Source organism: Hemiscyllium ocellatum, chromosome 3, assembly GCF_020745735.1.
Source record: "Hemiscyllium ocellatum isolate sHemOce1 chromosome 3, sHemOce1.pat.X.cur, whole genome shotgun sequence".
Classification (NCBI taxonomy): Eukaryota; Metazoa; Chordata; class Chondrichthyes; order Orectolobiformes; family Hemiscylliidae; genus Hemiscyllium; species Hemiscyllium ocellatum.
In genome coordinates, this window is record NC_083403.1 from 51,837,428 (window position 1) to 51,859,283 (window position 21,856).

The 21,856-nt window shown below is 38.0% G+C and overlaps 1 protein-coding gene across 1 annotated transcript in view; it reads right to left on the minus strand.

Moving 5' to 3' along the window:
• snx17 (sorting nexin 17) overlaps nt 1-21,856 on the minus strand; it is a 74,549-nt gene that overhangs the window by 47,907 nt on the left and 4,786 nt on the right. The window contains exons 2-5 of the mRNA XM_060849970.1: nt 3,757-3,831; nt 2,665-2,782; nt 1,451-1,515; nt 264-374 (exon numbers count right to left, since the gene is read on the minus strand). Of these exons, the coding sequence (XP_060705953.1) occupies nt 264-374; nt 1,451-1,515; nt 2,665-2,782; nt 3,757-3,831 (369 nt within the window). The remainder of the gene's footprint in view (nt 1-263; nt 375-1,450; nt 1,516-2,664; nt 2,783-3,756; nt 3,832-21,856) is intronic.

The window sequence follows — 21,856 nt, forward strand, 5'->3', positions numbered from 1 at the left end:
TTCTCCATTTAAATGTTTTAAGATTTATCATACAAGAATGCTCCAATCTTAAATAAAATAAACAACTTTTAAATATTCAGTTGTTTACCAAGGAAGTTATTTAGCTCCAGAATTATGAAGTTGAAGTTCAGAAACAAACTTAAAAACTGCTAAACCTCCACTGAGCACAACCGAATATTTTTACACAGGTTATTACCAGATGGGATCCAAGTTTATTTGCTAATATGATTCAAGGGTTTCATTCATAACAGTTCTTCTTTTACCTCTAGCACATCTTCTGTCTGGTCTGAACTGAAAATATTAACTGTTACTTTCTGTCCATTGGATAGGTAGACATCAAGCTGTACCTCTTGTGTTGGAATCTGCTGAGTTTCCTAAATGTCCCAAAAAGTAAGAACATAATTAAAAAAGAGCTGGATCAACTGGAATCTCTATCGATTAACTTGGATTAATTAATAATTGAGACATCTCTACACAAACAGAAATAGAGAAGTGACGCTACCAAACCGACATATAATTAATTACACGTACTTACAAAGTCATTGACAGCAAATGTTAAGCTAAACATATTATTGAACAACCAAGTTTGAACATGTTACGTTAACTTCAAAAGTAGCGGGGTGTTATATTGGACTTTGCTTCATTGCAAGCACTTAAAATTGTGTAAAAATGTTCTCAGCGCTACCGCTGAATACTAATCAAAGTATTACGATTTGCTTTTGTGAATATTACACTTTCGTTATTGGCAGGACTATTTAACAGATTTAAAAACACTAGTCAATGTTATGCAAACTTTTTCTAAACAGGATTGCAAAGTCAACTAAACAAACATGTCACTTTGCCTAATGACAGATGAGAAGTTACCATCCACAAAGATAAGTAAAACCACACAGTCTGCCTCACCTTTTTCTCATTCTTTGACTTTAATGCTGACAAACAACTACGATGACAAGAACAGACCTATCTGCCACTATCCTGCATCTCTTTTTGAGTTTGTCATTGTGGCATAATAGAACATGGCTTCATAAGTTTATATATTAAAAAAGCTTCAGAAAATTTCTGGACTTGCAGGCAGAGTAGGAGACATTACATTACATAAAGGAAGATTTTTGTTCACGTCCAAAATAGTCCAACAATGTTTTTAAAACTCATTTGAACAGCTGACATGAGGTCATCTTATAATCACATCGTAAGGATAACACTGCATTAATAGTGTACTGGAAAGCCAGCCCACAGTATATAGTTACACCCTGAGGTTTGGGATGAATTAACAGCCGTGAGTGATACCAAGTAGAGGTCATATCAATGGGAAATAGAAAGAAAGTTACAGATCAAACATTAGGCCACATCACAATAATTCTTTGGTGTGGGTATCAAAAGGGAAGAAAGTATACACTACTTTTTCCAAACATTCCTTTTGACATATTCTTGGCCATGAACACCAACATACCTGTTGCGCTTTTCTCAGAAAGCTGTTGAATGCCTCACTGCCACCAAGCAAGGAATCTTGGCGTACTAAAGTGAAACAAGAATTAGTTTTAACAAAATTATTTATTTCCTCTCGGATGGTCTATAGGAAAATCAGTCCCAAGTAATACATTAATGCACGGATTCTCACCTTTAGGATGTTTCAATGACTAGTTGAGCCAAACACTACTACATTTTATAAGACATGCAGAAGTTGCAAAAGGGTACAAAAATAAAATTCAAGCATTACGTGAATGCTATTAAGCTTACCAATGAGACTGACCGAGCAATTGGCCCAGGAAACTGAGTTAGAGTATTGTTATGATTCAACAGTGATAAGTTGAAGTTTTAGTTTTCCCAACTGCCCCATCTGAGAGCTCTGCTGCATCTGTGTCAATAACTAAAGGGCAGCAAAAGCATTGAAATATCTTAATTATAATATTTTAGTTGGAGGGGAGGAGCTGAAAGGAGAAAAGGGCAAAGAACAACTGACAATCACGTGGAAACTTTGTGAAGTGAGGTCAAAAGTAAGAGAACTACAAAAACCTTGTTCAAATAACTGATCAGTGCTTGCCATGCAGAAGCAAATATTGAGTGAAATTGTTTCATTACTCCTGTTCCTAACTCTTGGGTTTATTGATATGGTAACGTTCAAGTATTTTTAGTTTAATCTGTCTTTGTAGAATACATATGCACAAATATTACTTAGAGGGTTTCCAGCCTAACATCAAGCTTCAGGATTGAACAAATGATAACTCCAAACACCAGGTCAAGCAAGAAGTACATACAAATATGAAAAACTTCGTAACACCTACTAATTAAATTTATCCATATGCATTTGGCAAAGGGGAGGGGAATGAAATGAAAATTAATTAAAACCAAAAAGAAGAAGTGGATCTAAACAGGAACTTGAATACTCAAAAAATATTATTTTCAAAATATAATGTAACTGAAGAGAATTAGACTAAAAGGAGGAAGGAAACAGTCTTCCTCTATAGGGGTCCACAGAGGCAAAGAAATGTTAACTGAACCTCTAATTCAGGCTTGAAGTGGACGGAGTGAAATTATCAACTTTCAGAATCCATTCTAATTTAAATTACTTTAGCAACTACTGTGCACAAGCCCAAATGTCAGAGCAAAAGCTGCTAATTTTGATTCGAATTACAAGTTAAAAGGAAATGCTTAGCATGCTCTTACCGCTCTGAATGTACTTTTCTAATTGCTCCCGCCGCTGTTCTACTTCTGCAGTCGTTAACGTGAAAATCTTTTTAGGTGGAAAGTGAGGAAGTACATTGGCTCCATATTCTTTTCTCAGCTGAAAGAAAATACAGGATCATACACAAAATGCACAACAAATTCAAAACACATGTTTCTTTAACAAAAACTCCTGCAAACTTGCATCTTGCTAATACCATAACATGTATTTGTTCGATCATCTTGGGAGAAGTTTTGCCACTTCATTAATCACCTTCACCAAAACAGTTATTGGTGAACAAGTTAAAAGCAGCCCAAATTTGTTTAGTTGTGTTAGGCACAGTGCCATCTAAGGCAACATTAAGTTAAATACCAAGACTGGCTAAGAAGTAGATCTTATGAATCATCTTCAATGAGAAATGTAGTAAATTAGAGAATTTCAAGGAAGGAATTCCAGAGCTTAGGGCAAAGCAGTGAAGACCATCAATGGTACAACTTTAAACATTTTGCTATGTACATTCAAAACAAAACATAACACTGAAGCTGCTCAGAAGCAAAGTACAACCAAAAATATCGAAAATACTTAAGTCAGGCTGCATTTGTGGACAGACTTAATGTTTTTCAGTTAATAATCTTTTTTCAAAACTGCAGATGGATAGAGTTGTAAAGGTTTTAAGCCAGGAGAAGGGAGCATGTGAAACAAAAGGAACTTCTAAGAGAGAGTACAGGCAGATTCTCTCATGATGCAAAAGTAAACAAATTGTTCACGGGTACAGCATATAAAAAAAACAAAGTTGTGCCTAGTTGAGGCGTGAATAAGGTATATACATTTGTTTTGCTAGTTTACTAAATACCTTTTCAAAATTATTCATGTTATTTTGTAGTGAAAACCCATTACGCCTTTTGAACCAAACTCATTGCTTTCAAGTTAAGGAACCTTCTCTTCAAAGAAACTAACTTCAAAGTAACTAAGTCATAGACAAGAGAATGATTAATTCCTGTCCAGGAAACGTTTCATCAGGAAATAATTTGATGGAAAATAGCAGTTTGGGAAGGAAAAAGTATCATGCCTTGCAACTAGAAAAAAGTAATCACCTGCTCATGCAATCCATAGAGTTGACTGTATCGGACTCGACAGTGCAACACTCCATTCACATGAATGTTGTAGGCCTGTAGAAGAGAAATTAGAGTTAACTATGCATTTCTTACGGAGCAAAAATGATACAAACTTAACTTCAAAGTGATAATGTTTTGTTCACATATTTCCAATTGACCAATGACTTTGTTAATGTTCTTGCTAAACAGCTCATTTTACAGTGGCATTATACTCTCATTGCTTTTAATGTGCAGTTTCCAAATTCAAATCTCTTATATCCTGTATGTAATAGCCCAATATAATGCTACTTAGTTAAATGTCCATGGGTTTCCGACTTTGTTGGCATTTGGGTTCAAACTATGGCAGGGACAGTCAAAAACAGCATAGCGAACTCAGCAATTTTGCTCCCCCTGAATCACAAATATTAACAAAAAAGGAAAGAACAATTATTGCCAGAGGAAACTATGTGGTGACAAGATAGATGGGAGGCAGTCCTCAAATTGTTCTTGAGTGAAGAAAATTTTAGTTGGTCAGATTTTAAAATTAAACCCTCATATGGGATTTCATTCAGTGGATGTTTGTAAATTTGTGATCCCTTGCAGTTAACATATCTGGAGACAACTAAATTTATCTTCACAGTTCACTAACTGCCATCCTGCACTCAAGCATCAAACCATTGATAGATCTTTATAACATACATCAATTTCCAATGAACTCTCCAAAATAGGGTTTCTGTGTCTATCAGCTACTCCTTCACTCTCAAAATTAATGCATTGTATTATCAACATATCAAAATGCACAATATGCTAGACCGCTTCTTCAGAATGCTATCACCAGAAGGATTATGGAAAACCTTGTAGACATTGTGCTACACTTAAAACAAAACATTAATTTGATATCAGTGTTGCTGGCCTGACCAGCATTTATTGCCTATTCCTAGCTGCTCTGGAGCTGGTGACAGTGAGTTATCATCTTGAACTGCTGCAGGCCAGAATGCTGTTCAGGAGGGAGTTCCATGCTTTTGAGCCAGCAACAACGAAGGAGCAGTGACATTCTTTCAAGTCAGGATGAACGCATTGGAAGGGAACTTGCACATGGTGGCATTCCCATGGATCTGCTGGTCTTCTATTCTGATGCTGGTGGCAGTGCTGTCTCAGGAGTCTTGGGTGAATTTCTACAGTGCAACTTGCAAATGGCACTTCCTGCTACTAAGCAATGGAAAGAATTTTACAGTTCAGAAAAATTCAATAACTATGAATGAATATTTGTAGATATATTGCCAGTCAAGTGTGCTACTTTGTCCTGAATGGTGTCAAACTCCTTGAATTCTGTTGGGAGTGGCCTGATCTTTGCAGTACAGTAGTCTATCACACTCCTGACTTGTGCCTTGAAGGTAGTGGACAGGGCAATTAGGTGGAAAATTATTTGCTACAGGATTCTTAACTCCTGACCTGTGCTTGTAGCCACAGTAATTATATGACTAGTCCATTTGAGTTTTTGGTTAATGATTGTGGAGAATTCAGTGATGGTCACGTTAAGGAGCGATCACTGGATTCACTCTTGTTGGAGATGGTCATTGCTTTTGCAATGTAGAGATTCCATGAACATTCCAATGGCATTTCCAATTACCAGCTAAATCTGATTGTGATTTATGTACAATGATTTCCAGATCATTGTGCTGAAGCATTCTGTACTCTTTCTTAATTTAACTGACATTTAACTCCTGTATTCGCTCTGTCAAAAGTACAAATCTCACATTTTCCATACATAATGCATCAATTGTCACAATTAAGACCCTGGGATGAAATATATCAGAGCCCAGACACCTGTCAGCACATTGCTCCATTTGCCAGTTCCATTTCTCTGGTGATTTTAATGTTCCTCCCGCCCTTCCATTTCCTGATTTAAATTGCTACTTCTGTGGTGTACATTTCACCAATTGCCTCAGAAAGCAAAGAATAAAGTAAAGGGCACAATGGTCACAGCACACTCCAGCTTCACTACACTGACTATTGTTTCTGCTCAATTGGGACATCCTGATTTGGCAAATCTTCTCACAATGTCTCTTCAAAGGTTAACGTCTGCTTGAACTTGTAGCCACTGGAGTTAATAAAAGTCAGAGACCACTTCATTGAAACACATGATCCTAAGGAGTCTTGATAGGGTGCAAGAGGAAAAGAATGTTTATTTTGTGGAGTGATTTGGAGATGCTGGTGTTGGACTTGGGTGAACAAAGTTAAAAGATCACACAACACCAGGTTATAGTCCAATAAGTTTAATTGGAAGCACACTAGCTTTTGGAGCAACAGCTCGTGTGCTTCCAATTAAACCTGTTAGACTATAACCTGGTGTTGTATGATTTTTAACTTTATTTTGTGGAGGATATAGAGCTAGGGATAGCGGTTTCAAAATAAACTTAAGACAGATCTACAGGTGATTTTCTTCCTAAGGGTTATCTTTGAAACCCTTTTCCTCAGCAGGTGATGAAAAAAAAAGTCCTTGAATATTTTAAGGCAGAGTTGATTCTTGATGAAAGGTTATCACGAGTAAAGAAGAATATGGAATAACCAAATCAGCCATGATCTCAGTGAATGGCGGAGAAGGCTCTGGATCAAGCATCTTACTGCAGCGACTAATTTGTTATGTTTGCATGTACCTAATCATAATCTCTCTCTCGTCTATCGTTGTTTTAATCCATAATCTTAAGTGTTTCAAGTCCCTGAGCTCTTATACTTAATTTTGGACAACTATTAATTCTCTTGATTTGCTGATATTTAGCATCAGTTATTTGATTTTCTCCGCATTCTTTGGGGGACCAACTTGTGCTCCATCTAATTCTTCCTTGTTTTATCCATTTTCTGAGTCACTGTAAAGAACAATGTTATTAGCAAAATCAAAATCTAGGATCTTCCTCCTTGTTTGCATAATAAAGTCACTTTTGCTCTCCTGGCTACATTGTTGAGCACAATGATAAACAATAACTTTCAATAGTCTATTTTAATCCAAAATGGCTCAAGCACATTCAAGAATTGTATTTTGTTATATGTCACTGAAATTACAGAAGGGATTCCAGATCTTATGCTTCAGAAATTTTGAACAACGACTCTTTCAGAGTTTTATCTTAAATAAGTGCTTGACATAAATGCAAGTCAGTGATTTAGTAACTTGGTCACCTCTAGCCATCAATTTTGTGCAGAACAGTACTTGGAAAGTGAAATGTCATCCACTGAGGGAAATACTAATGGTGGTGGAGATTGCTTTAAATAATATTCACAACTTAAATCAATGAATTAGTAACCACAAAGAGCCTAAAGATGGATTGCTTGTTACAGAAAATTGAACTATTTCTTGGATAAATTGTTCTTGGTTCTATCAAATCTAGCGGCAGCCGATGAGATCAAAGAGGAGCAAATCAAGCCTGCTCCATCATTCAATAAGAACACAGAATTGATCTTGCTTATGCTTTGACTTTATTTTCCGTCCTGTCCCCATATCACACAACTCCCATTTCATTCAAACCATCTGTCTAACTCACGCTGGAACATATTCAATGACCAAGATGCCACTATTTGCCATGAAGAGAATTCCACAGACTGAATCTTATGGGAAAGGAAATTCAAAATGGAAACAAGTTATTTTTACACTGTCCTCCCTACTTCTAGATTTCCACTCTACTCTTAACCTGATCCCAAGAGGAAGTATCTTCCAAGCTAATTTTTCCTAAATCCCCTCTGAACCACTTTTCAAAAAGACCATCTCATTTTTCTAATTTTCAAGCAATACGCCCAACCTGAAAACGTAATCCAATCACCTCAGGAAGCAGCCTTATAAATGTCATCTGAACTCTTTCTAATGAAAATATATGCATGCTTAGGACAGAAGAACAAATCTGAACAGGTGTGGACTCAGTATTGCTCTCTACAATTGGAGCAAGACCTGGTACTTTCAAACTCCACCCTTTTTACAATAAAAACTGACATTCCATTTGACTTCCTAATTACACAGTACACCTGCAATTCAGCCTTAGGTACAAGGATGGCCAAGACAGCAGTGCAAGTCCCACCTGTTCTATCGGTGAACAACTCTGAACAGTTTGAATAAAAAATATAAGGATAGTATTTTGCAGTTTCTTTAAGTAATTTTGGTTTTCTATTCTTCCTGCTAAATATGTATATGTAAACACATTTCCAACATCATATTCTATTAAATTTTTGTCTCATTATATCACTTTATCGATTGGATCCTCCCCAAAACATGCTTTGCTATCTGTCTAACTCACCAGTAAATTTGACTACACACAGTCTCTTCAACCAAAGCATTAAGATAAATTTCTGATTAGTGACAGCCAAGCACCAATTCCCATTGAACTCATTAGTTACCGTCTGTGAACTTGAAAATAACATACTGATTCAGACTATGTTCCTATAAACTAGACAATTCCTGGTGATGCTAATACATAACACAGAATAACACAAGCGTATCCTTATCTTGTACAGTGTTCTTGTGTGGCACTTTCTGAATTTTTTTCTTTAAGAATCCAAATATACCAAATCCACTGGCTGCCCTTCCTCCATGTTACTTGCTACATGTTCAATGAAATCTAAGAAATTTATCAACATCAGAAATATGTAGATGAAGATTTGTGTGGCAAAATAGTAGTATCCCAACCTCTGCCAGAAGACCCAGGTTCAAATACCCCCTTCACAAATGTATGTCATAATAATGTGAAGAGATTGGTTAAATGTTTAGTTTAGGGAAAAGGTAGAGTAGGCATTCAACCCCTTGAGCTTCCTTTGCCATTTAACAGGATCTTGGCTGATCTTCTACCATAATGCCACATTCCTGTACTATTCCCATACCTCGTGAGGTCTTCAGTACATATGAGCCTCTACAATATTCTAGGGTAAAAGATTAATCATCCAATGAGTGAAAGAAGTTCTCTTCTCAGACCCAAACAGCTTACCACTAATCCACTGATGTTGCCCCATGGTTTCAGACCTACTAACACACTCTCCTTCACAAAATATATCGACTATGTTCGATTGCATTATGATTTTCTGAGTATTTCCTTGGTGGAACTTGAATATTGCTAGAAAAATAGATTTTGTCAAAAACTTTAATCCTCATCAAGCAACATTTGCTACCCTCTTCCTTATGATACATTCATAGAAACCTGCACCTGGTTTTGTATTTGATTTTTTATTCATGTTCTAATATCTCTCTCTTAAGAAAAAAGTAACTACTGTCGTAGAAAGCCATCTGGTTTACTAATGTCCTTAGAGACAGGAAATCTGATATCCCTCTCTCATCTGGCTTATATATGGCTCCACAGCAATGTGGTTGATTCTTAATTGCCCTCTGGCTTAGGCAGCAAAACGCATTTTCCCATGAACTAATTTAAAAAAAACTGACCAATGCAGAGATACAAGAGTATTTCTATATTAGTTATAGTAATTAATGCACAATAACATTTTCACATCAGAAGACTTTCAAACCATTACAAACCTTCCAAAATTGAAATCTACATGGAAACTATCACATTCACCCTTAAAAAAAACCCAATAAACAAAGATCAAGCAACACCACAAAAGGTGAACAGTATAATCTCTAGTCTAGAAAACAAATGCTTAAAAAAAGGTTGAATGCCTCTCCATGAGCTACAAATTCCATTCTTCTATAATTGTTGCCATAAGTTGCTACACGTAGACACAGTCAGGTACTTAAATTGGTTGAACACAATTGCAATTTGCAATGATTTCTTTCAACAGTTCAGAATTCTTGTCTTCAATTTTCATGGCTTGAAATGGTTCTTTTCAAACCTTTGCAAGAGGCAGAACAACTTCAGAAGGCTCTTAACATATGGGACCTTTTGCATTATTAGAGGTATAAAAGTCAGGTTAAATCTTTATGTCTCACTGGTTCTATGCCCTAGGTGGAGGATTGTGCTCCATTCTGGGGACTGTACGTCAAGAGATATGTCAAAAGCTTTGAAGAGACTTAATAGAATGGAACCAGGAACGGTGGAATCTTGTAGAAGTTTTCGTTTATCTCCCGGATATTACAGGTGACATTCAAAAAAAAATCAAAAAGGTTCAATAAACTAAGCAAGTAAAATATGTTTCTAGTTCTAGGGAAAAAAAAAGGGATGCAGATGTTTAGTAGTTTGCAAAATAACTAGAGGTGAGGAGAATTTTGAAATAAATGCTGCATAACAGGAATGCAGTGCCTAAAATGGTGATGGAAGTAGATTAATTTACAATCTACAGATGAAAAACTAGATGGATACTTAAAAAGAGGTAATATTTACAAAGGTAAGATAGTTAATTTGACAGTTCTATGTCAAAGAGCTAGAACATACATGTGACACCAAATAGCCTCTGTTGTACTATTCTATAAACTTAAATGCTTCAAACTCCCTGGGCTTCAAAGGATTATCTAAAGCTGCTTCATGTGTACACACCAATTAAGATATTTTCACAGCCAGGGAGTTTAAGTGGCTGAAGAATGGCCACTTTGCCAATTGCAAATGGCGGACAAACTGTTTAATAATGTGCTCACAGCAGAAAAAAATTATTAAAGAAACAAAGTACTCAGAATTCAAACTATATGTGAGTTCAGTTAATTTCATTGCCTTATTAAATCAGAAGAAAGTGTCAAGGAGCCAAAACAGCTGAGTGACTCAATAGAGCAGTGGACCTCAAAATTGCAATGAACTTTGGGTACAAACACCACAATTTAAATTTTTAATACTTTTTTTTAAAACGCATTTAGGCATGATGTTCTCTATCAGTGCAGTATAAGATTTTATTACATTCATCGTGGACTTTGCTGACAAGGTCAGCATTTACTGTCTGTCCCTAATTGTCCTTGCAAAGATGTTGGTGAGTTGCCTGCTTGGACTGCTACAGTCCATTTGGTGTAGGTACACCCACAATGCTGCTATGGAGGTATCTGTGAACTGTATTCTCTCACAGTAGTGGTAACAGGTTTGGAAGGTGCTGTCTAACAATCCTTGGTGAAGTTTGGCACTGCATCTTTGCATCTCGTGGATACTGTTTGTTTTGGGGGTGGGGGGTGGCCGGAACAACAAGGGGATTGAATGTGATGACAATCAAGTCGGCTGCTTTGTTATGAAGGGTTTCAACCTTCTGGAGTACTATTGGGAGGTGTACACACATCTTGACAAGTGGGGGTATTCCATAACAGTCTTGATTTATCCTTTTTAGATGATGGACAGGCTTTAGGGAGTCAGGTGGAGACAGTTATGCACGGCAGAATTCCTACCTTCTGACCTGTTCTTGTAATCATATTTGTATGGCTAGAATCTGTGGAGAGAGTGATAGTTTCCATTGGGTATGTAAGACAGCCCTGAAGAACTAAAAAGGAGCTGGAAACTGGAGCTTTTTTATGTTGCTAAATGAGGGAAAGGAGGAACAAGATTTTCTTTTCATTCTGATAACAGCAAAAACCCATGATTTTCCAACTTCTTTCAGTTCTGAAGGAGATTAATTTTCGAATCCCTTCAGTTCTGAAGAGGAGGCACACTTGACTCAAAACGCTTTTCTCTCTCTTCACAAACAAATTTCCAACATACGCAGGTTTTTGCTTATATGGCTAATCCAGTTCAAATCTGGATTGATATTTATAGCAGGCGATTTAGCATAGGTAATGTCATCAAATGTTACGGGGCGATAGCTAGATTCTCACTTCTTAGAGATAGTCATTACCTGTCACAATTGTTACTTGCTAATTATAAATTCAAGGCTGGATAGTGTGCAGGTCTTGCTGCATATCAACACAAGTTGTTTCAGTACCTGTGGAGGCACAAATGTTGCTGAACATTATTTGCCAATTATTGCACACATTCTCATTTCTGACCTTATGAGGAGAAAGCCGCTAATTAAGCCTGGAAGATGCAGTAGCCTGGAACACTACCATCAGGAACTCTGACATTCACACCTGGAGCTGAGCTGACTGGCCTCCAACAACTACCACCATCTTCCTTTGTGCTAGATTTGACTCCATCCACAAGCATTTCCCCAATTTGCATCAACTGTGCTTGTGCTAGTTTCCTGAATGCCATACAATGTTAAATGTGGTAGTTACTCTCACTTCCCCTCTGGAGTTCAACTCTTTTGTCCATGACTATAGTGACGTCAGAAACTTTCTGACCATGGTGGAGCCAAAACTGAGTGTCAGCGAGCAGACAACTGTGAAGCAAATACTGCTTGATAGCACTGTTGATGACATCTCCCATTTTACTAGTGTTTAAAGAATAGTGTCATGGGATGGTAATTACCCATGTTAGACTTGTCCTGCTTTTTATGAACATGACAGACTTGGACAATTTTCCACAATATAGGGTGGATGCCAGTGTTTTAACTATACTGGTATAATTTGGCTAAACCAAATAACTTCTAAAGAATCAGTCTTCAGCACTACTGCCCAATGCTGTCAGCGCCCATAAACTTACAACATCCAGTGTCTTCAGTTGTTCTTGATATCATATTAAGTGAATTGAATTGGCTTAAGATTGGCATTAGTGATTCTGGATGCTTATGAAGGTAGTTAAGTTGCATCATCCACTCAACATTTTTGGCCAAATATTGTTGCAAATGCTACATCCTTACTTTTTGCACTGAGGTGCTCAACTCTTCCATCATTGAGGATGACAGTACCCGAATAGTTTAATCTGAATGATGCAGCAGTGGCCCAAATGATTCAACAGTTAAATCTGTCACTGTGGTGGCACACGTTTCAATCCTTAACTACTTATCTACTAGCTTGCCTTTTTGTGTAGCCCCCTTATCTTCAAGAGCTACCTTGCCCCTTATACCACTGGAGTTTCTTTTTTTAAGATTGAAGACAGTAATATTGCTTGAAGGAGATCTTAAAAGTGAATATAAAATTATATCATACTGGACACTCTTTGACAAAGATCAATTAACCCTTTGTTATTGCACAATGACAGCCTAAAACAATCCACTACCTACTTGCTTCAGATTTTATGTCCTTATCACTTGCCTTAACTGTAGACTAATTTTATGTGATTCATTCTCCAGAACACCCAAATCCATCTTAACCATGAGTTCTCCAAGTGCTCTTCATTTAAATAGTAAATTGCTTTTCAATTATTCTTTCAAGGGTGGAATTGTTCACATTTATTTCATGATACCCCATTTGCCAAATTTTTGCTACTCATTGCAACTACCCATATCTTTAGGCAGACGGTTTCTTCTAGACAACACTCTTTCACACTAATCTTGCTGTGATTCACAAACTCAGCAGCATCATCCAAATCACTCATCAATTGTAAAGAGGAGAACCCAGCACTGATCCCTGTGGCATTCCATTAGTTACAACTTGCCAACTTAAAAAAACCCTCTAACGAGCTAAACATCTTTTATCCATATGAATATGTTGCTCTTTACCAAATGTGCTATTATTTTGTACAGCAACCTTTGATGTGGCTCCCTGTCAAAGGCCTTTTGGAAATCCAAGTACACCATAAGCGCTGGTTCCCCTCTGTCCACCATGAATAGTAATTTAGTCAAAAAAAACACATTAAGCACAATTTTACTTTCACAAAGCCAAGCTGGGCCAGTGACAACTTTTTCTTAAAAAGGAAACCTGCTATGCCAACCTTGGATGCTGCATAACCTGCTGTGCTTTAACCAGCAACACATTTTCAACTGTGATCTCCAGCATCTGCAGACCTCACTTTTTACCAAGGGATTCTTCTACTTTCCACATGTTAAACTGGTCTATAGTTTCTTTTTTGCCTAGCTTTCTTAAGGTTTTTTCAAACTAATAGGACGTTTCTAGAATTTAAAGATTTTTGGAAGATCATAACTAAATAATCTTTTCTAAGTTACCATTTCTTAAAGAGCCTCAGATCAAGCCCTGAGTACATATCAACCTCTATGTCCAATAGTTTACTTAGCACCCCTTCCCTGCAAGACTGACTTTTCCCAAAAGAAAATCCCTCCCAATTAGGTTTCAATTATATTTGGGAAGTTTTCCCAAGCTTTCTGCCATGAATGCAAATTTAAAACACTGATTCAAAAGTTTCCAAAATTTCTTTGTTTTTCTTTAAAATACTTCCCAGATACTCCTGACACTTGCTCACAAATTGACAATAAACTTAACTTGCTCTTCTCTTTTTAAATATTTGTAGAAATGCTTCTTACCAATTTTTCAATCATAAGCCAACTTTTTTTCTTATTCTCAGCTTTCTGCATCATTATCTTTTCACTCATCCTTTGTTGGTTCACAAAGTCAGTCCAATCCTCTGACTTGACACTTATTTTACCAGATTTTTTTCAATTTATTACTAACCTTAACTTCCTTTTGTCGCCATGACGCATCCATCTCAGAGGTCTTTTTCCTCACTGGGATAAATCATTACTTAGACTTATTAAAATATCTCCTTAAAAATCTGCCCCTGTAACTGTACAACTAGTTCACTGTGGCCTACTCTGACCACAACAGCGAGATCTTCCCAAGACATTATTGATTAGTTCTGTTTCATTGCCAGGTCTAGGATAGCCTCCTCCCCAAACAGTTCTGGAACGTACTGCTCGAAAAAACTGTCCCAATACACACGACAAACTCACCTACCAGGTGACCTTTACCAATCCGATTTAGATGTAGAGAGAAGTTACTCAATTATTGCATTATATTTCTTCCTGCATGATCAGTTCTCTATAGCTACTGCTAGGGGCATATAACTGCTCCCACAAGAGATCTTGTACCTTTACTATCTGTCTCTCACCAAAACGGATATAAAATCTTAGGTTTTCAAGCTGGCCATCTCTCAGTACTGAACTAACGTCATTCTGAACTGAGCTAACCAGCTTGTCATCATTTTAGTTTAAATTCCCTTCAACATTCCAGGTCCATAAGTTATAGTAGTAGAATAAGGCCATTTGGTCCATCAGGTCTGCTCTGCCACTCAATTATTGTTGAGATGTTTCTCAGCCCCTTTCTCCTGTCTTCTCCTTGCCCCTCTTACTAATCAAGAGCCTATTCTATTCTCTGTCTTAAAGAGACTGATTTAGCTCCACACCCTTCTGTGGCAATGAATCTCTCTAGTTCACCACAGTCTCAGTCTTGGTCATCCTCCAGATATTTTCCTGAATCAACCTGCTTAGAGATTATATTACACAAATGTAGGGGAGGTGGGAGTTTAACCCAGGCCTCTTAGCTCTGAAGTATGGACAATACTGCTGCAACACGAGTGCCTTTAAATCGGTCATCTTCCAATCAAGTGGAACATACTTATTTCTACCTGTGCTAACAATTCATCTCTTTTTACTAACAAAGGCATGTGCTTTCAGACAGTGTTTGAAATGCTTTTTCAAGCTATTTTTGCAACTTCTGACCTTAGCTGTTGCTGTCAGGACTCAGATTTTTATGTTCTGTCCCTATCACATTCTAATAATTACCTACAGTGCTACTTTGCTCTTACTTTGTTGTTATCCTTTCACTTGATCCTTCCCACTATTTAGTTTAAAATCGTCTCGACCACCCTAGTTACACAATTCACCAGAACACTTGTCTCAGCAAATACAACAGTACACCTTAGTTTCCCCAATGCTGATGCCAGTGCCCCAAGAATTAAACCCATTTCTCCCATACCTGTCTTTAAGCAACACATTCACCATCTCTTAACCCGTTTGACTTGTTTGCTCCTGTCTCAGATAATCATCTCTGGGTTAACTTTGAGATTCTGATTTTTAAAATATAGTTCCCAGCACTCTTATTTCCTCAGCAAAGTCTTTTTAATATTAGCTGTTCGTACCTACGTGGACCACAACCAATGGGTTCTACTTCTCCCACTGCAAGATCTATTCGTGTCCAGAATGGAGGCCATAAAAGCAGATATTAAGCTTGCAACAGTTGTTTGCACTCTTGTTCTTGGGTGAAGATAATCACACATAGGCCCTGACTACAGTGCCCCCAAATAGCACTATATTTCTATTCAATCCCTTTGCTTCCAGTACCACAAAGTTATGGTTAGTTTGCTCATTCATTGAGCAATGACTTTTTCATCCATACAGAACTAGGAAGCTATTGGGATAATTGCAAAGGCAAGACTCCTCCTCCTGCAGAGTCTCCATATCAGTCTTGACATCGATTAAATCATTCGACCAGCAAAACAAATTCTCAGTCTGTTCCGAGTGATGACCACTCGGTTATACTGAGAAATGTTGAAAGTAGTTGTAGAGTCTTACTGTAATTTAACCTTCTCATCTTTAAGGTGCACCAGAGCTTTATTTAATCCAAAATCAAGTTTCAACTTTGGACAAATGAATATTTGAAAAGAACATTTTATATTTGGCTGGGGCATGTCAAATGTATCAGTATGCGGTATTTCAACATCAACATCAAATGTTGGCGAATGCTAACCAGATAAGACTAACGTTATGTCTACATTCTGGCTCTTCGAGTGGATTTTTTTTCCCTCAAATACACAAGTTAAGCCAGTGAAGCTTTGTTTCTGTAACCAGTAAAATTCAAAGCACCACTTCATTCATACTTAGGTAGCCCTTGGTAAGATGCAAACACATAAACTAACAAATAACAGATGTTACATTCTAGGTATAGTTTATACTTCCTTAGGACAAATTTTCTTCCCCTCATTTCCCAATGTCTGCATTTCACAGAGATTGTTCCTTCCAGACCACAGTCCATTCCACTACCCCCAACACCACAATATCTGCCCCTTCATCTTTTCCCTGCTCACCATCCAAGGGCCTAAATAGTCTTTCCAGGTGAAGCAGCAGTTCACCTGTACCCCCTCCAAACTTGTATTTGCTGCACCTAATTGCCCTACTTTACATTGGAGAAACAAACGCAAACTGGGTGAATGCTATGCAGGATACCTCTGGTCTGTATGCAAGCAGGACCCTGACCTCCTCGTAGCTGGTCATGTTAACACAGCATCCTGCTCAAATATCTACATGTCTGTCCTTGGCATGCTGCACTGTTCCAGTGAATATCAGACCAAACCGTAGGACCAACATCTCACCTTCACACTGGGCACTTTACAGTATTCTGGACTTAATATGGAGTTCAACACCTTTAAAATGTGAACATTTCTTCCCTTTAGCTTGTCATGTTTGATTGATTTATTGTACCGAAGTACAGTGAGACATTTTGTTTACAAGCAGTACAGGCAGATCACAATAAGCAAGGACGTATAGAACAAAAGATGTACAGAGGCATACAAGAGAGATCAATGTCAGCAAGATCAGCATTATTTGAGGCTAGAGAATCCATTCAATAGTCTAATAACAACTGGGGAGCTGTCCTTGAACCGAATGGCGCGTGCGTGGAGACTTCTGTACAATCTGTTCGGTCAGGCAGAAGGTAAGAGAACATTACCAGCGCATGAAGAGTCTTTGATGATGTTGGCAGCCTTTCTGCAGCAGTGAACCATGTAAGTGGAATCCATGGTTGGAAGGTTGGCTCCTGTGATGACCTGGGCTGTGCATACTTCTATGGCTTCCTATGATTGTGGACAGAGCAGTTGCCATACCTGGCTGTTATGCACGTGGACAGTAGACTTTCAATTGTGCATCTGTAGAAGTTGGTGAGGGTCCTTATGGACATGCCAGAATTTACTGAGCCACATGAGGAAGAGGCATTATTGTGTCTTCTTGACGTGCACCTATATGGGAAGGCTTCCTCTCAGGAGAAAGTGAGGATTGCAGATGCTGGAGATCAGAACTGAAAATGTGTTGCTGGAAAAGCACAGGAGGTCAGGCAGCATCCAAGGAGCAGGAGAATCGACATTTCGGGCATGAGCCCTTTTTCAGGGCTGAAGAAGAGCTCATGTCCAAAACGTTGATTCTCCTGCTCCTTGGATGCTGCCTGACCTGCTGCACTTTTCCAGCAACACATTTCAAGGCTTCCTCTCTCTCCAGTTCACCTACTATCAAGCCTGTCTGGAGACATATCTTGTTCTGCCATGCTCACATTCCGATCACTTAAGCTGAACTTTCAGCATCTTTTCTTCACCAACACCCTTCACCTCAATGCTCTCCACCCCCCCCTTCCCCACAACCACCACCAAACTATAGCATAAATGCTGTCCCACATTCCAGCTCTGAGGAAGCATCATCTATAGTCAAAACATTAGCTTGCCGTCTTGTACGGATGCTATCTGACCCACTATGATCTCGAGCATTTGTCGCATTCAGCACAGATTCTAGCATATATAGTAATTTGTTACAGAAAATCTGTTTTTTTAAGCTTCAAGCAAAGAATGATAGAATGCAAATTCATTGTACCACAGGCAATGAGAACCTGTTTAGTATGCAAGCTGAGTGCCACATTTTGTGACCCGATCATGATATACTGTGTCTAAGGACAGAGTCCCAGCAATCTAGTACCATCTACTTAGGACTGAGTCTGTGATATTAAACTATGTTAAGATTTATAGAACAGAATTAACTTAACACGCTCTTCATTCCTACTTACAAATCTTTCATAACTGCTCTTTCATGATAGACAATTTTGAAATGTATCTTCGCTTAGGAAGTGTTGCCAGAGTTATTTTGCATTCTTGCATCAGTAAACCTTCATCATAAAGGTCTTGCAAGAATTTTCCAGATCAAGTCAACCACTGGATGGATAAAAGCAAGACTGAAAAATCTAATCACTTTAAAATAGAAACTTGATCTCTTAACTAAGATCATTATTTAGAATGCCAGTGACCCTAGTTATAAGATAAATTATTAACCTAATTTTCTTTAAAACAGGCAGTGCTATGACAAAAATGCTCTATTGCTCCTCAATAAAACATACAAATCTTAATTTAATTGATGGTTTGCTGTCTTCCATTCTTCAACATTTTTTGAAGGGGAAGATCAACGGTCAGTCATAGAGACGTACATCGTGAAAATAGACCCTTTGGTCCAACTCATCCATGCTGACCAACTAACCTAAGTTAATATAGTCCCTTGGCCCATATTCCTCTAAACCCTTTGTGTTCATATACTCATCCAGATGCCTTTTAAATATTGTAACTGTTCCAACCTCCACCACTTCCTCTGGAAGCTCATTCCATACACTCTCAACCCTCTGCATGAGCAGGTTGCCCCTTAGATCCCTTTTAAATTTTTCCCCTCTCACCCTAAACCTATGCCTTCTAGTTCTGGACTCCCCCACCCCAGGGAAAATACCTTGCCTATTTACCCTATCCATATCCCTCATGATTTCATAAAGCTCTATAAGGTCACCCTTTAGCCTCCAATGCTCCAGGGAAAACAGCCCCAACTTATTAAGGCTCTCCCAAAAACTCTAACCCTTCAAAAATGGGAACATCCTTGTAAATCTTTTCCAAATCCTTTCAGGTTTCACAATATAATTCTGATAAGAGACCAGAATTGCATACAGTATTTCACAAGTGGCCTAAACAAAGTCCTGTACAGCCATATGACTTCCCAACTCCTATATTCAATGCTCTGACCAATAAAAAAAAGCATACCAAAAGCTGCCTTCACTATATTATCTACCTGTGACTCTACTTTGAAGAACTATGAAACACTTCCCAGGACCATACCACTATGTGTATAAGTCCTGTCCTGTCCTGATTTGCCTTTCCAAAATGCAGCACCTCAAATTTATTTAAATTAAACTCCATCCGCCACTCTTTGGCCCACTGGCCCTTCTGACCAAGATTCTAGTATACACTGAGGTAACTTTCTTCGCTGTCCACTTCACCTCCAAACTTATTAACCATATTTCCTATGTTCACAGTTGTGGCACTTACCATCAGTACTAAAGAAATACGTTTGAAAAAGGATGAGGCCTGACAAACTGAGTACAGGGAGTTCGGATCTAAATTTAAAAATAGGGCATCAAGAATTGTGATTCAGGATTATTACCAGTGCTATGTGCTAACAAGCAATGAAATCACAAGATATCCTCAGATTGCTGGGACCATGGATCAGTTCAGAGGAAGATGATACCAGTACAAACACATATTTGGTCAGAGTCCTATCCAGATGCATCGACGGCAGCAGGGGTGGGGGTGCCTGCTAGTGCCATCATGGAGAATTTAAACTTGAATGGTGAAGGTAAGGAACCTGATCGGGAGGAATACAGACAAAAAAGTGAGGAATATTCACAATAAGGTAGATGAATTAACAACACAATTAGACATGGTTATGATATAGTTGCAGTTAGAGATGGCTGCAGGGTGATCAAAGATGGAGATTGAACTTTTGGGGTATTAAAATTTGAGGGAGGTCAGAGAAATAGGCAAGTGTGATGTAAATTGTTAGTAAATGAGCCCAATGCAATAGTGAAGAAGGATATATGCTCAGAACATCATGGTGGCGAAATCTGTGCAAGTAGAGATAAGAAACACTAAGGACAGAGTTGTCCATAGACCCCAAAAGGTGGCAGATATAATAAGGAAAGACGTTAAACAGCAAACCATGCAATAGCATGTAACTACAACCGTGGCAGACTTCATACAAATTGGACAAACTAAACTAGCAATACTGCGGAGGAGGATTTCCTGGAATCTATACAATATTTTTTGGACCAGTATATTTAGGAATCAACTAGACATCATGAGATCCTTGATTGGCAAGTGTGCAATGAGAAAGGTTTAAATTAATAACCGTGTTGAGCAGGGATCATTGGAGAAGAGTGACCATAAAATGATAGAATTGTTCATTACAATGAAGGAGGAAGAAACTGAATCTGAAACAAGGGCCGTGAATCTGAATTAAAAGAACAGCAGTGGAAGGTGTAATTTGGCAACAATGTATTGGAAAACCTTACAAAGAAGGGAAGAATAAGCAGTGATTAATATCTAATAACAGCTAATATTTAATGAATATATGCATGAATTGCAACAATTATTCATTCTGATCTGGTGCAAAAATAAATCAGGTAAAGTGGCTCAACCATGGGTTATAAAATAAATTAGATCTAATACCCCTGTACTCCCCCTAAAGAGGGGACATATCAAATTGCTAGATAAAGCAGCAAGCCCAAGGACTGGGACAGTTTAGAACTCAGCAAAAGATGACAAGATTAATCAGGTGAGGGAAAACAGAATGACAGCAAACTTGCAGCAAGACTGAACTGTGAAAGGTTCTAAAACTGTGAAAAACAATAGATTAGCAAAGACAAATCTAAGTCCCTTACAGACAGCAACCACAAATTATAATGGGGAGCAAAGTAATGATAGAAGTAGTGAACACACCTTTTGGTTCCTTCTTCAAATTAGGCCAAAATTTCTTAAATGTTAGGAAACGAAGAATCTCATAGGGGAAAGGAATGAAGAAAATCAGTATAGGTAAAATTAGGGGGAAGTTAAAGGCTGACAAATTTGAAGGATTTGATATATGAACTAAAGGAAATGGATCTGGAAATATTGGACATATTGGTGGTCATGTTCCAAAATTCTATACGCTCTGGAGCAGTTCGTACAGACTTGAGAATGGCAAATGTAACCATACTATTTTAAAAAATAAACAAGTGAAAAGCAGAATAACAGAACAGCTTAAATTAGTAGTGGGGAATATGCTGCACACTGCTGTAAAAGGTATAATAACAGAATGTTTAAAGCATTCATGGGATGATACAAAGTCAGCAAGAGTTTAAGAAAGGAAAGCCATGCTTAACCAGTCTACTGGAGTTTGTTTTGAGGATATAAGTAGAAGAATATATTAAGATAGAATCAGTAGATGTGATGCATTTGGATTTCAAGAAAGTTTTTGATACACAGAAGAGATTAGTGACCAAAAATTAAAGCACGTGGGATTGTGGGTAATGTACTGGCATAGATTGAAAATTGGTTGGCAGACCAGAAATAAAGTGAGAAGAAAGGTGTCTTTTTTTTCCCCTGTATTTGATAGGTAGTGGGCGGGTGAAATAGAGCAGGGCTTGAAACACAGCCATTCACGAAATTTAAACTATTTGGACGAGGGAACCAAGATTCCCAAGTTGCTGACAACATAAAACTATCCCAAAACTCCCAACACTAGGTTGGATTGAGAGTTGTCAGGAAAATGCAAGGATGTTTCAGGATGATCTAGGCAAGTCGACCATGGGGATAAGCACATGAAAGAT